The sequence below is a fragment of the Aotus nancymaae genome, unplaced genomic scaffold, assembly GCF_030222135.1.
Source record: "Aotus nancymaae isolate 86718 unplaced genomic scaffold, 86718_ANA_hifiasm-v0.15.2.pri h1tg000019l, whole genome shotgun sequence".
Lineage (NCBI taxonomy): Eukaryota > Metazoa > Chordata > Mammalia > Primates > Aotidae > Aotus > Aotus nancymaae.
This window is the reverse complement of record NW_026988431.1, coordinates 8,537,501-8,553,373: the sequence shown is the minus strand read 5'-3', so window position 1 is coordinate 8,553,373 and position 15,873 is coordinate 8,537,501. Positions and strand designations below refer to the sequence as shown.

Sequence of the window (15,873 nt, the reverse complement as noted above, 5' to 3'; positions counted from 1 at the left end):
TTTTTCTAAAAGCCTGAAACAAAGGAAATTCTCTGCTTCTAGGAATAGCCTTAATCAGTCACATATGTGAACAGAGACCCAGTGACTGCTCAGACAATTTTCCGCCAACCTAATGTCGGGATTTTCCCAACACATTGATTTTTTTTTTTTTTTGCCTATTATCAATATAAGTAGCTTAAAAGAAAAATCCTAGACATGATACGAGACCCCTCAACAAGACAGGCTAACAATCTGCAGTGTTTGAAACCAAACAGAAATGAAGGATTATTGAGGGTGAAATAATGGTTTTCTCCCAACCAGTCCCTGGTTGGTTAAAAAAAAACAAACAAACAGCTTTAAAAAATCAGAATCGTGCCCTGCGGGGGTGGGTTTGCTGAACTGTCAGCTCCACCAGTTAATGAGGTAGTTTGTCAAATGGAGATAGAAAGACCATTTATAACAATGCTGTGCTTTGTGTGCGATTTCAAAATCAAATTGAGTGGAAACTCAGCAAATACTAAATGGTATTGTTTATTTTCTAATTAATTTGCTACAAATTGCAAAATAAAAGTATTGAATATATTGGATAATGTATGCTTTTTAGAAGAAAAGACACCAAAAACACTTACCTCTCAGATAAAATGGATTCAGAGGCAGTTTACTTTCTTTTCATCAGAGAAATGAGTTGTAGTATGAAAGTTGAAAAAAGCATTGATATTTTGGGTGGGACATCGTTTTCAGAGTTAGCGTGTTGTATAAGCCAACCGGCAATGTCGTCTCCTTTGTAAGTTCAGCGGAGTGCTAGGGGGCCTGGAACCATATGGTCTCACTGTTGACACTGTTCGTTTTTAATATTAATAGGCCAGGGATTCGAGGGCCTGGGGCAGATGTCATCTAAGAGAGGACGGAAGCAAACATCACAACTGCTCACTGAGTTTTTCCTCTGGAGAGTACAACCAGGATAACATAGGCGTTCAAAATATATAAGCTTAGCTTGGCAGAGGGGCAAGACAAGAGAAGGTGATTCAAATTCTGGCTTAATGAAGGCTTAGTCTGTGACATTGAGGGGAAGTCGTTAAAACTCATGGAGACTTTTCTCATCTGGAAAATAAAAAATATCTGCCTTATGGGGATTAGCGCTTATTGTGAGGTACCTCACACTGGTAGTCAATGAAAATTATATTTGATTAGAACATTATAGGGTTTGTAATCAAACTGACTCACTTCACAAACTGAAGTCAAGAAGCCTTAATGAGTGATTGTTCTCAACCTTACCCGGATCCCTTGTTTTCTTTCTTACTTCAAGGACATTAGCTTTAATCGTAATATTCTTTTCCTGGGATTACTATAATATACTTTCCCTACCCTGACCCCAAAACCTCTTGTCTATTCCAGCAAGCTTGTTGTGAGAAGCATATTATTTTGATGGGATAACAAATATGTTAATATTAATATAAACTTTTACCAAGTATTTACTATTTATCTAGTGTTTACTATGTACCAGGCGCTGTTTTTCTGTTGTATTACCTCATTTAATCCTCACAATATCTTTCCGAAATAAATTCTATTATTATTCTTATTTTACAGGAAAATTTTGACATATTGAAGGGACAAATAATTGCCCAAGGGGCTTAATTATTTGAGCCTGGACAGACTGGCTCTAGAATCATGCTGTTAATAACTACTCTCTTCTGGCCTTGAAGCATTCTTGTTCTGTGCTACATGAGTCTACATTCAGAGGTTGCCATTCAATGGGCAGAGTTTGGGAGCTTCTAATTAATATTGGTTATCAGGGCCAAGGTGAGGCTGTGAGGTTTACAGCTAGCCTGCTCTAGAATTTCAGCTTCTTGAATTCGCAGCCTCAAGGAATCCTAGGTGGTGAGCATCTCTGGATTGTCCTTCATGGGGCATGGGGCAGTTTAGACTTCCTTAACAATATGACCTCAATCAGGAGTTGTTAAAACCAGCAACTCAGTGAGGGCAGAGATCACATTAGTGTTCTTCGGCACCATATATCTCTAGTTGCTAGGTCTCACTGTTGACACTGTTCGTTTTTAATAGTAATAGGCCAGGGACATAATAGTTGAAGTTTGACTGGTGAGTAATTGATTGGATAGACAGACGAATGGGTCAACAAGATGGGTGGATGGATGGAAGGATGGATGGTGGGTGGATGAATGGATGGATGCACAAGAAAGATGTTGATAATAAAGAATGATCCATAATATTTTACTCTCTCTCTTATTAGGTTATAGTTTCTCCCATAATTTTATTTATCTTGCTGGCTGTGTCATTCCAAACAGCCACAGTAAAATGCGAACTTATTCATATAAAAGAAGTAAAAATTTTTGAGGAGTATCAGTAAGAACAGAATTAAATAATTAGTTTCCCTAAAAAAGCAAAAAAAAAAAAATTCATTCATTTAACTCATACAAACCCAGGGTCTATCCTTTGTCACGTACTCTTCTAGGAGCTTAAAGCACGACTGTTAACAAAAACACTCTGTCCTCCTGGGGAGTGCTTGCTAATGGAGGAGACAAACAAAAGCAAACACTCCCACATGTAATGTATCAAGTTGTTTGAGTGCCGTGAAGAAAAATTTAGCAGAGTGATATAATGAAATAACATAGGAGTGGATGGTTTTGCTATTTACTATCAGTTGGTCAGTTATTTTCAAATTGTGTAAAACTTGTAGTCTAGGTTAGAATGTGAGGAAAGAAAATTAAGACTCTTCGGGAAGCGGTAAGTATAGGAGGACAAGGAATTAGGAGACCTGGGTTAGTATTAGAGATGTTTTGTATGATAACTTGATAAAGATGGAGAGATTTTTGATTTGTGATTTTTTTTTTCATTTTTTCTTACAGAATTAACAGCTCAGAAATTTCAAGGTGCCAGTGTCTCCCAAGTCTTAAACTGAGAAGCTGAACAGCGAAAGCATCCTTCCTGTAATCAGGGTAGCAAAATGAGAGGTGGAGAAACTGTGCTGGGAAGAAGCAAGGTCATCAGCTGAACTGTCTTGACTGGCCCAGAACACAGCTCAGCCTCAGCTTCTGCCCTGCATTTACCTTCCTCACTTTGGTTCCAGACCTGGAGTGATGTGTTCCTGCTCCAGAGCACCTTTCTTTCTGTGAGGCCCGAAACATGACCACCAGTGGCCACGCATGTCCGGTCCCAGCAGTGAATGGACACATGACTCACTATCCGGCCACACCCTACCCATTACTCTTTCCACCTGTCATCGGAGGACTTTCCCTGCCTCCCCTCCATGGACTTCATGGCCACCCTCCTCCGAGTGGATGCAGCACCCCATCACCAGCAAGTAAGTCCTGATGGAATTTACTCTCGTTTCTCTTGGTTGATAGGATGAATGGACCTGAGAAAACAGGATGGTTGGTATCCAGGGCAATTTCTCATTTCATTGCATGCTGGTTTCTTTTGGTCTTGAATTCTAATTTTAGTTCTGTGGAAAGAGATATGATTTGAAACTACATAAGTGGCAAATTTTAGAATTGGACCCATTCAAAGCTGCTTTGGCATTTTGCTCTATTTCATAAAAGGCAATCACAAAAAGTGATGAGCATATGAGATTAATATCTGTGGTCAATATCAAAGAAATTGGCCACCTGATAAATAATGGAAGCAGTGAATTAGAAGATGATACCATAAAAATCACTAATGATAATACTAAAGTCTACTTTGATTGTGAGATCTCCTTTGAATCTTATTTCCTGTGTACAAATGATATCTGTAATTGTTCTCAACTTCCCACAGACCTTTGCGGCCAATTCCTATCACATTAAGCTTTTTTGGTGTCCTTGACACCATTTGTTTCTCTACTAGCTGTTTCTGACCCCAGATTGTCCCTTAAATTGTCTGTATAAGGTACTATAAAATAAAAATAGTCAAAGTTAGAATTCTTCAAAACTGGTACGACCTCCACATTGAAGCATCTATATTGTGCAATTTTTAGAAAGTTCCTCCTGTTTAAAGACAAACTGGTAGCCAGCAAGCTTTTGCACCTGTTAATAACAACGTACTTGGTTTAGCATCTGGAGGTGAAAAGGCGTATTGATGTAACAGGCATCCACAGCGTGTTCTCCAAGTTCTTCCTGGCTCAAGAGCAACAGGAGTTTTTTGTAACTCTTCCTGGTGATTATTTTGCATTTCGCTTCTCTTTGAGGACTTCCTCTAAATGTTAGCGTGGTATCTTTGGGATACCACCTTAATCTTTCTGTCTTGTGCTCTTCATGCCTTACCTTATTCCTTAGCTCACAGGAAGCAGGGAGCTTTCTCTACCTAAGTAGAATCACTGGTACAGTGCCTTCAAAAACAGTAGAGGATGGATGTTTGGATGGAGAGACAAACAGATAGATGAACAGATGACAGTTTCACTTTTGGGATGTTGATTGCAATCATAGTACTGTATCATTCCTGATAAACAGTGACTTGAATTGCATCTTGAAATGACTTGATTATGATTTCTTCCTTATGTGTTTTGGATTTCTGGCTTGAATATATGACCATAATGTCTTTGGAATTACCTAAAAACCTTCTCCCATGCTTCTGAATTTCAAACTGAAAGTTTAATCAGCCAAAGTGGCTTATTAGCTATGCAGATAAATGGACAAAGTACTACCAGTATTCAAAATATCTTGCTGATCCAAGTGCAGGTTCAAATCATGTTCACTCAGTATGCCAATGATATAATGAAGTTATTTTTAGCTAACAAATAAGGGGGTCTAAATGATTAATAGAGCCATCAAAATATCACCTATGAGCCTCTATATCTAATTCCATTGCTGAACTGGCCTGATAGCACATTTTAACAGGTTTCTTTTCTGAGATCGGAAACATATTTTGTAGATGTAGCAAAGAAGTTGAGATATGAGTAGGATTCTCATGGTGAATGATCAAATCTAGCAGAGTGAAACTCTAAGGCAGCCTGAAGCCCCTAGATTCCCAACAGCAACTTTGGGCTGCTTTGGCTACTGATTTTTTTTTTTTTTTTTTTTTTTTTTTTTAAAGACAGAGTCTTGCTCTGTCGCCAGGCTGGAGTGTAGTGACATGATCTCAGCTCACTGCAACCTCCGCCTCCCAGGTTCAAGCGATTCTCCTGCCTCAGCCTCCCGAGTAGCTGGGACTACAGGCTCATGCCACCATACCCAGCTAATTTTTGTATTTTTGATAGAGACGGATTTCACCATGTTGGCCAAGATGGTCTCAATCTCTTGACCTCATGATCTACCCGCCTTGGCCTCCCAAAGTGCTGGGATTACAGGCATGAGTCTGTGCTCAGCCTTGGCTACTAATTTTAAGAAAAATGCAGAGCATATTAAATGGAAGAATGGTTGAGAGATATCATAGCTAAACCTCCTTTCAACTCAAAACACAAGGCAATTCTTTTTATTTCACAGTTACTAATAAAACACAAGACGCCGTTACTATTAGATTGAACTATAATGCAGTAGTCATTTTCTAGATCAAAACTGGTTATATACTGGCAATTGAATCTGATTCAACTTTTGGAAAGACAGGGTTTTAAGTTCAAAAAAAGGATAAATAATGGCTGACTTTTTGCTTGAGGGTCTTGCGAGGACAGTGCTAAGTAACTGCACCTTGAAAGGTGTTTGAAAAAGGGGCAGAAAAAGGACTAGGTACAGAAAGTTCAGGCTGGAAACATCAAAGATGACTTACTTCATACCCTAATACCTTGTTTTATTATTTCTTGCTACAGTCGAAGCACATGAAAGCTGCTCAGATGGAAATGATTAAAAGAAGCCACTGTGAATATATAGTCTGTTAGTTGGCCCTCAAAGAAGGAATTGTCTTTGTTAAAGCCTGTGTTTTCAAAAGATCCTAGAAAAGGGGCAAGTCTTAAAAATTACCCACAGACTTGGCTAAAAATAAATTTAAGGTTTTATCCATGTACTGAGATTAATAGGAAGATAGCCAAATTCTGTCAAGACTCAATAACTAGCAACACACATACTTGGGTGGAAAAGCTGGCTAATGTGTAGTAAAAAGGGAACAAGCACTTTGGAGAATGACTCTGTAAAGAGATTCATGCCATTGAACTATAGGACTTGCTGATGTCTCATTTGTAATCTGTACATGTCTTGATTCTGCAGCTCACTAGAAGGAATAAATTCTCCTGCCCCTGTACTGAGGGTCTGTCAGCACCAAGTAATTGTAAAGACTCAAGAATTCTCTACCTCAAAAGCAAGTAAGAACAATTTCCATAGCAGCTGCTGAGGTTATACCTGCTCCTTACTATTCCCTCATTCACTTCTGCCTCTGTGGTTAGCCTGATCTCCTAGACCTCATCCTAAGCTCTGTATATGGAACGTCTCTAAGCCTACAGCACAATGGCCCCATTCCCACACGTAAAGATGTCCTTGATGCTGTGTCTACTTTGCAGTCATATAACCGCTCTGAATTTCTGTTCTATCACCTATAAAATATTTTTATTTACTGGATAGTCTTTTATAATGTATTCAAATCTTTTAAGAATGAAGGTGGAGTCTAAATTAGAAAGGAAACTTGTACTATAAAAGAGTGAAATCAGATCAGCCCCCAAGGTCTTTTCAACTCTAACAGGCAATGATTCCACGTAACTCAGGTTTCTCCTGGTCCCCGTGCCACTTGCAGGGTGTCCCACCATTCCTTGGTTTCTGCCGGTGGTGAGCCATGTTCTTTTGCAGTGTGGAATACTTGGCTGTTGGTATGACCATTTGTGACCACTCACAATTCAGAGGTAAAGATGTGGCCGCTTTTCAGAAGGTCTGTTCTCAAGAGCTTTCTACCTTAAAGAAAAAAATATATTTGTAGAAGAGAACATGAAAGCATCTTCTGTGTGTACATGCCCTTGTCTTTGCATTCTGACTTAATTTTTACAGCATAGAGTCTCTATAAGCTTAGAACACAGGAAACATATGAGAAAAGGGGGCATTAAAACATGTAATAAGAAAAACTACCATGCATTGAGCACCTCCTGGATTATTCACAGAGCATTTAGTGTATGCCATTCTTAGTCTTTTTCATAGCCTCAACATCACTGCCAGGCCATTACAGAAGTTCCATTTTACAGATAAAGACCAGGGGGCTTAGAGAGGGTAAAGATCTTACATAACCAGTTAGTGTTGGAGTCAAATTCCAAATCCAGACCTGGAGACCCCAGAGTGCATGCCTTTCACAGTGTTTTGGGCAATGAGGCCAGCACAATCCCTTGGAAAATTCACACACCATAGACATATTTTTTCCACGATGTTCCAGGGAGTCCTTGGAGATGATGGATATTTAAAGGGCCTTGCAACCTCTTTAATTTAATCAACTACTGTGGAAGCCACTATCAGTTTTCATCACAATGGAGAGTTGAGAGGGTGCCACCGAGGTGCCTCTGATAAGCATGACTTCTAAAGGGAGAAGAGCCTGATATGCTATGCCAGGGAACACTCCAAATATTATGTCGCCGGGCTCTCTGTGAGAGTTAGACAACTGTCTGTCTGTCTCTCTTTATGTTCCTTTCATGGCTGCTTGTTCTGTTTTATTGCTGCACATGTGCTTTTTATAGGTTGTTGCAAGCTGGAAAATATTGTTAAGTGTTTTGGCTTCAGAACCTCTCTCAAAATGATCTTAGTTTAACTCCAGCATCTTAAAATGAGAATTCTTTTCCCTTGCTTCTTTAATGATCAGAAAGTGCGCTCCTGTCAAAATCACAAAACAGGGTATTCGCTTAAAAAATCCCAACCTTCTGGAGAGACAGGCTGTGCAATCTCAGAATTACCAATGATGGAACATAAAATGCATCTTATTTCTATTTTTTGTCTTAAACTAAGAAGAGCCTTGTTACCTAGCTTGTCTAAAGCAGGGTGTGCAGACAGATTGAATTTCTTTATTACATGTTAAGGACAACTGGCTCAGAGGTGTGGATCCTGTTTTAAATACATGCAGATTGATGGCAACTAAAACCAACTCATTAATTTCTCCCATCACCTTTTACTCCATAGTCCTGTCTTCTTTCTATTGAGTTATATTTGTCCTTAAACTTACACAGTGACCCTACTGACAGGAATCACATCTGATTTTAAGATATCAGGGACTTATATTGCTGGTATTTCAAGAAAGTCAAACATAATAGTATCATTTACATCTATGTGTCTTTACGTTGTTCAACCAAATAAAAATAAATCAAAGGAAATGACACTTATTGGGAATTTGAGTAAACTCAGTTATAACAGTTTTGCCCATTTCACCTGCCTTTGATCATTGGCTTAGGGAGGTCAAAGACTTTGAATGTTTGAAAAATAGAGTTTATACTGTTGACATGATGGAACTATGTTAGTGGACTTTCTTAGGCCCAGGGTCATATGTGTATTATTTAAGAGGCTATTTTTAAAGGTGAACAGGTATTGATTGCTTCAGTGCCTCTATTCTCCCAAAATAAAAGAATTTTTGTGTATTCTTGATGTTCCTACAATTTCCCCAGACTCTGGTTGAGTATAACACATATGAAATAAACATGGTTCTTGCCATTAAAAGCAATGGCAAAATTTACTTTTGCCCCAACCTAATAATCCTTAGAAGAGTTCTAATGAGGGGCTGAGCTCATTCGGTTTTTTGATCTTTACCCCTAAAGTGATCAAGAATATATGAACATGAATGAAAAACAAAAAGAGGATCATTCCATTTCATCAAATGAACTACAATGCCCAAAGGAGAGTCCCCACTGTGGAAGTGTGTTCCTAAGTAGAAGTAGGCTTTCAGCCCATAGAGGCTTCATAAAGATGGAATGAATTTACCTGCAAGTCACACCTGCCAATCATTTTCTTCCTAGGGAGGACATGACTGAAAGAATATATACAAAGAAGGACCAAGAATGGAGAAAAGATGGAGTGATGGTTTAGGAATTTGTATTAGAATTCCTTTAGATAAAGATATTCCAGTTGTATTTATTGTATAGTTAAAATGTAGACATTTAAAAAGAGCATTTTGACCTTATGAAAATTGAACTTTGGAAAAGGCAGAATCATGACAGTGGCCCTGAGTTGGTTGAGTTCACTATAGAAAATGAGACTTGCCATATCTCATGTTCTAAAGTTCTGCCTCAATGAATTCATCCATCTGCAACTCCTGTAGATTTCACATAGGCTATATTCAGATGGCTCTGAGTAATGGGAGATTAGCCTCCATGCAGGTAGATGGACATGAGGTCAGGTGGAGGGGCCTGGGCTGTCTTCAGGATATATCCCATGCAGTCCCACAGAAGCTCTGGTGATTCGTGCCTTATCACTGACATGATGCAGCACCTTATTCTGTCTTTGCTTCTCTGTTTTCTCCATTAGTTCCCTCTGATAGTTGAGGGAATCTTTGTAATTTTATGTATAAGAGAAAAAGAGAGGGAGAGAGAAAGAATGAATCTAGTCCTGTTATTTGAGCACCTCCAAAAACTTGGGGCTCCCAGACCAACCAACGGGCAGGTGGTACCATCAATTCTCTTGCTTTTATTTAACCTTGCCATGAAAATCAGTTATTAAAGATAACACTTATTTTGCTACATATATTATCTCTGTCTGCCAACTGGAAAAGGGAAATAGAGTAAGTGAGATTCAGGTAACCAGCTTTTCTAAGGCTGCTCAGTGGTGGGGCTGGGCTTGAACTCTCTCATTCTGACCAAAGTCAGTCCTCTTTTCATAACTCTATGTTTGCTGTGATATTGAGGGGAGACAGATTTTTGAAGCACTGTGTCTGTCTTTAAGGATTTTCCATTCCTACTGAGAAGTCATAATCACTGAAAACCATTTAAATCTAAAACCCTGATTGCTCTTTGCCCATCAGGACCTAGGTTTTATAAAGCTTGTTACGTTCTCTCCCACCCAGGTACCCACTGTGCGTTGTAAGTACTCTGATTTACTCTGCATGTCTTATTCTGCTGTCGTTAGTTGTTTTCATAACTTTTCCTCCTCTGCTTATCTGTTAATCTAATACCTGGTATATACTGGAAACCCATTTCACGTTTGTGAAATGATTGAATCAATGGTTCTTGCTGGTGAGGGAATTTTGGAAATGTGTAGATGTGCCTTTGGGTGCCATCCTCATTGGGCGCACTGTAGAGATTTAGTGGGCAGAGGTTAGGAGGCTGAATGTCCTGCAGTGTATGTGATAGTGGAAAATAATAAAGAAGTGCCTTACATTCTCATGACTTTCTAGCATCCCACCAGGCATTCCTGTTAAGAATCCCCCTCAAATAAATTATGATGAACTGATCCTAAATTATAACTTTATTTTACACATAAATGCAAAACATTATTGTATGCTGTTATTGTACCCTAAATTATCTAGGACTTTAATTGCCATGCAAGTCAGTAGTAGGTTGATCTTCGTTCTGTTAGGAACTTTCCTGAGAGTCATTCATCATTTTATAAAATGTCACTAATGGCAGTGCCATTCTTGGTATTCAAGTCACCAATACCACAAACTTGTATCAATCTGCATTCATAGCTAAAACATTCACTATAATTCTGCATAGGGGGGCAAGCATCTTACCCCTGCTTTACGCCTGAGCATTTAGACATTGAAATAACTATTACTTTATTACAAATTACTTTTTTTCATTCATCCTTGATATTGCAGTCTGAGAAATGTATTAGCTTCTTTGGAATTACATGTGTAGGTGGCCTATATTATCTATGACTTTCATTTTAGAATCATACAGCAGGTGATATATGTTGCTAAAAGAAGCATTGGGTCCAAAGTGTTGAGAATCATTGGAATGAATGAGTCAATGAATGAATGCATGAATGAGTTAGTGAAGAATAACAGTGTGAAACAAACTGCCTAGAAAATAAATACTCTAGCTGTTAAGAGGAGAGGAAAGGAGTTTATAAGAGGGATGGACAGAAGAAGGTTTGCAACACCAGAACCGGTGATTATGCCAGCCATGGTGCTGGGAAGAGTCATATGCAGAAGGCCCAGGGAAAGCAGGAAAGTTTCCTGTCTTGGATGGCATATGGGGTTAGGAAGGAACCATCTAGCCTTTGCCTTCATTTCTTGATGTGTAGCCAATGTCCCTAAGGGGTACAAAAGGGAATCAAAGGTATTGTTACAATGAATTCACTCTTCTGATATATATTTAACATTTATGTGTTGTGTTAGGTGTTGTGTTAGACACCTCAGAAGCTCTGTGAGAATTTTCTGGGTGAATCCATGAGAATGATCGGTTTTTGCTTATTTGTGGTGTCAGATTCTATCTCCAATGAGACACTATATTAGTATTTACCAGGAAAAATTGCAAAATTGTTATGGATTAAATTGCGTCCTCCAAAAAGATGTTGAAGCCTTACCCCCTATTACCTGTGAATATAGCCTTATTTGGAAATAGGATTAAGTTACCATGAGGTCATTAGAGTGGACCTTAATCCAATATGACTATGTCCTTTTAGAAAAGGGAAATTTAGACACAGAGATAGAGACACATGTGAAGATGGGAGCTAGCTGCCAAGAGCCAAAGACTGCTGGCAAGCTGCCAGGAGCTAGGAGAGAGGCATGGAGCACATTCCCCGCTCAGCTCTTAGAAGGAGCCGACCCTGCCAGCACCTTGGTTTTGGACTTCTGGCCTCCAGAACTGTTTGTGTTATTTGGTGATAGTGACTCTAGAAAACTGATACAAGCACCATAACTTCCTACTACTGAAAAAGAAAAAACTGTGTTTTTGAAACTTTCTCCCTCTAAAAAGATCCATTAATTTGTTTATTTTCTCATAATTTTATCCTTGTAATGACTTTATTTTCCTATTTTACGTGGCTTCTTTGGCTTGGCCTAATGAATGATATTTGAAGAAAGTATTTTTTTTTTATTACTGCATAGTCAATCTGTCTTGATTCTGGCAGCTACAAATCCCTGATTATAATTCACAATATTCACAATTTTTCAGAATGAATTTCTTTCTCTTCCTCTGGTTTTCATTTTGTCTTATTGGATGGCAAACTCCCATCTCCTTTCTTGACCTCAATATGTTCTCTTTAATATCGTTTTATTCTTCGTTTTAAAGCCTTTGCCTAAAACCCTGCAGGATTACTTATCACTGTCAAATTGGAGTCTGTGAGATTCTTCAGAAAACCCATTCATATTACAAGTTCATATTCAAGTTTCAATCACTGAGGGATTATTGGTGGCAGTGATCTTATTATAATTATCAGTTCTTTATTAGCTTGAACATACTTTATTGGCTTATCTGGTAGTCTCTCTTTAGGATTTATACACTATAAATTTAGCAAACAAACTTACACATTGACTTTGCCTCAGCTTCTAGTGTCTAGAATTCTTGGACACTCAACAGTCAAACTTTAACGTCTCCTTTGTCCAGCCCCAGCTCTCTCCTACAATAACACGCTCGTCTCCCTCATACTTAGATAGTTCTAAGTATAGCTCTAAGATAGCTCTAAGTATTTTGTTATGTAATTAGTTCCACACACTGTTGATGTCCTGGTCTTTACATCTGTCCCCATTAGTTCTCCTCATCCAGGATTCTTTTAGTTCCTTAAGACCAAAAGCCTATGTAAGCTTCTTTGAGGTAGCCTAGGGTTTCACCACATTTAAACTTTACTAAAGGATTCTGGCCCTAACTAAATCCTTCCCTGGTTAACTTGGTCCCTACCATTGTATTTTTATGTAATCAGATGAATCAAGCTTAATATTATGAAAATCTATAAATACAGAGGTTTTTGTATTTTTTTCTGAAAATCTATAAATACAGAGTTTTTCCAAATCTGAGAAAAGCCATTGTACTTTTTGGTGGAAATGACCACTTTTCAATGAGTATGTGATGTGCCTTGTTAATTTAGTGCTAAGATCCTTTGCCAAATGCCCATAAGCTTTGCAGATGTTTAGACAAAATAAAAGAACTAAAAAAAAACTAGAGCATTTTGGGAGTAAGGACAGTGTTTATCTGTGGGTTTATGGGCACTGATGACAGCAATGCATTGTCTGGCTGTTGTTTCCAGGTGAATCACATGTGACCCCATGAGAAGTATTTATAGATTTTCTTATTATTAAGTTTGATTCATCTGATTACATAAAAGACAATGGTAGGGGTCATGTTAACCTTGGAGACTGCCCAGGACCTCTAGGAGCTTATAGTAAACTCAAACTAATAATTAAGAAAGTTTCGTCTTGTTGAACCACAATTGATGTTAATGTTGAAAATCTAGGGGAGGGGATGCAGAAAGATAGGAGGTTGAAAATGGGGGTGAGGGAGAGGTTGAAGCTTTCAGACCCAGTCTGTGTCCTGGAACAGATTTTTAACCTCTTTGTGCCATTTTCTCTGTACAATAAGGAAAATTTATCTTCAGAAGTTTATGATGATTTCCATCGATTGATACATGTAAAGTACTTATAACAGTGTTATAAGAGTGAAAAGTAGACTGAGTATGGTGGCTCACACCAATAATCCTAGCACTTTGCGGGGCTGAGTCAGGAGGATCACTTAAGCTCAGGAGCTGAATACCACACTGAGCTATGATCACACCTCTGCACTCCAGCCTGGGTGACAAAAGCCTATGCCCCCCAAAAAGTAAAAACTTAGTAAATAATAGCATTCATTATTATCCATGCCTTGCACCCACAATTCATCCACTTACTAGCAAAAATCTTGTTGTCACAGGACAATCATTCCATGAACTATGCATTCTGACTTCCAAAATGCAAAGGTCTTTCTACATGTGCATGCACTTTTCCACATGTTTCTGAAGCTGACATTAGGCATATGGAACTTTTCACTTCATGGGAGTTATAGCCTGCCAAGATTTTTTATTATTATTATTTCAGAATTCTCGAGGGGGCAGTCCTAAATTTGGGTACTGGAAAAGACCTTTGTTCATGAGTAAGCTTGCCTCGATGAATAATTTTGTATTTATCATGAAGAGTTCACATCCAAGAAATACACAAACATTTAAGGCTATTTTTCATAGATGAGAGTCCTTTAGAGTCAGAGAACTTAGTTAAAGGCTGAACTTCCTTTTCTCTTAGGACCTGCAGGGTGTGCAGGTCACTTTGTCCTTTATAAACAATCTCTAATAATGCTTGATCTAATTTCAGTTGATGTTTATAAAAATGAACATTTTTCCAACACTACTTTAATGTTAATTGCTTAATGGTTATGAAATTGGCCAATCAAAAATAGGTACCTAAGGAGAAAAATTAACTTTGACATTTCACACAAGTGAGTAGTGCTTTAATGACAACCACATGGTTAAAAAGAACTCTTCCCTTAAGAATATTTAGTAAATCTTTTTTTATCAGAATAGCTTGATATGATATTTGGCAAAACAGGAATTTCTGGGAGTCCTGATGGAAATCTCTGAGACATAAAGTGACCTTCATAGCCTCGTTGACTTCTGTCCTGACCTTGTGTAGGCAGTTTTAGGATTTGTCTTTCATTTTTTGTTCCATAAGATATCTTATTCCAGAACTAAAGTCAAATAACAAATAAAAGAATTCATATGGGCCGGGCGCGGTGGCTCACGCCTGTAATCCCAGCACTTTGGGAGGTCAAGGCGGGTGGATCACGAGGTCAAGAGATCGAGACCATCCTGGTCAACAAGGTGAAACCCCGTCTCTACTAAAAATACAAAAAATTAGCTGGGCATGGTGGCGCGTGCCTGTAATCCCAGCTACTCGGGAGGCTGAGGCAGGAGAATTGCCTGAACCCAGGAGGCGGAGGTTGCGGTGAGCCGAGATAGCGCCATTGCACTCCAGCCTGGGTAACAAGAGCGGAACTCTGTCTCAAAAAAAAAAAAAGAATTCGTATGCCACTATTGGATAATATTAGGTGGCTACATTTAACATGTGATATAATTATATTAAATTGCTGCAAAGGTTAACATCTTCTTTAGTACTTACCACAGTTTTTCTGTCTTTACTTTTTAACAACAGAAAACGGAAGTGTATTTCCGGTATTAGGCAAAGGAGCATTATGGAATGGAAAAAGAACAAAATTTGACCCTCGGAATTCCAGCATTCCAATTAAAAATACAGCTAACAAAGACAAAATATATAAGAACATGAAAAATGTATATAGATTTTGTGCAAATTGATAAAAAACACAACCCCAACCAAAAATAAACAAAAGATTTTATTTCACTAAAAAGGAATTCAGATGTCCCATATCAACCTCACACTGGTGATACAAATCAAGACAACCATGGTATGCCATTTTATATCCAGTACAGATGCAAAAATTAAGAATTTGGGCTAAAATACCAAGTGTTGGAAAGAGTGTGGATCAACAGATACTTTGAAATACACGGCTGGTGAGAGCCGATACTAGTATAATTTTTTTGATAATGACTTAGCACAATGTATAAATTGAATATTCAGATTCAATTCAACCAAACAATTTGACCTCTAGGTATTATTCTAGAGAATCTCCTTAATATAAATTTATGTTTAAGAATGTTCATGATAGCACTGTTCATAGATTATTTAAAAAATGGATGCTATTTGAATATGAGTAGATGAAGGCAAAATAAGTGATATATTCACTAAATTGAATATTATTCATCGGTGAAAATTTATACACAACATGGATAGATCATAGAAAGATAATGTTGAATGAAAAAATCTTTAAGAGTACGTATAGGATGCCAACCTTTTTATAAATCGTAGAAGAGAACTGATTTTTTTCCTTACCCATCTCTAGATTCATGACTGAGACACCTATAACAAAAGACAGATTAACATCAGAAAAAATATACACATTTGTTTAATATAAGTTATATGTGCATGGGAACCTTCAGAAATGAAGACCCAAAAACAGGTAAGCCTGTGTGCATACGTGTGTGTATGTGTGTTTTCCTGCTAAGTTTGATGAAGAATAGACAGTCATCATATCAGTCATAT

The 15,873-nt window shown here is 38.1% G+C and overlaps 1 protein-coding gene across 3 annotated transcripts in view; it reads left to right on the top strand.

The window, feature by feature from the left end:
- The window catches only part of RARB (retinoic acid receptor beta), a 777,639-nt gene that overhangs the window by 369,102 nt on the left and 392,664 nt on the right, over positions 1 to 15,873 (top strand). For all 3 annotated transcript variants that reach the window (XM_064378607.1, XM_064378606.1, XM_064378608.1), the window contains one exon: positions 2,844 to 3,298. In XM_064378607.1, coding sequence (XP_064234677.1) covers positions 3,121 to 3,298 — 178 coding nt within the window. In that variant the 5' untranslated portion in view covers positions 2,844 to 3,120. The remainder of the gene's footprint in view (positions 1 to 2,843; positions 3,299 to 15,873) is intronic.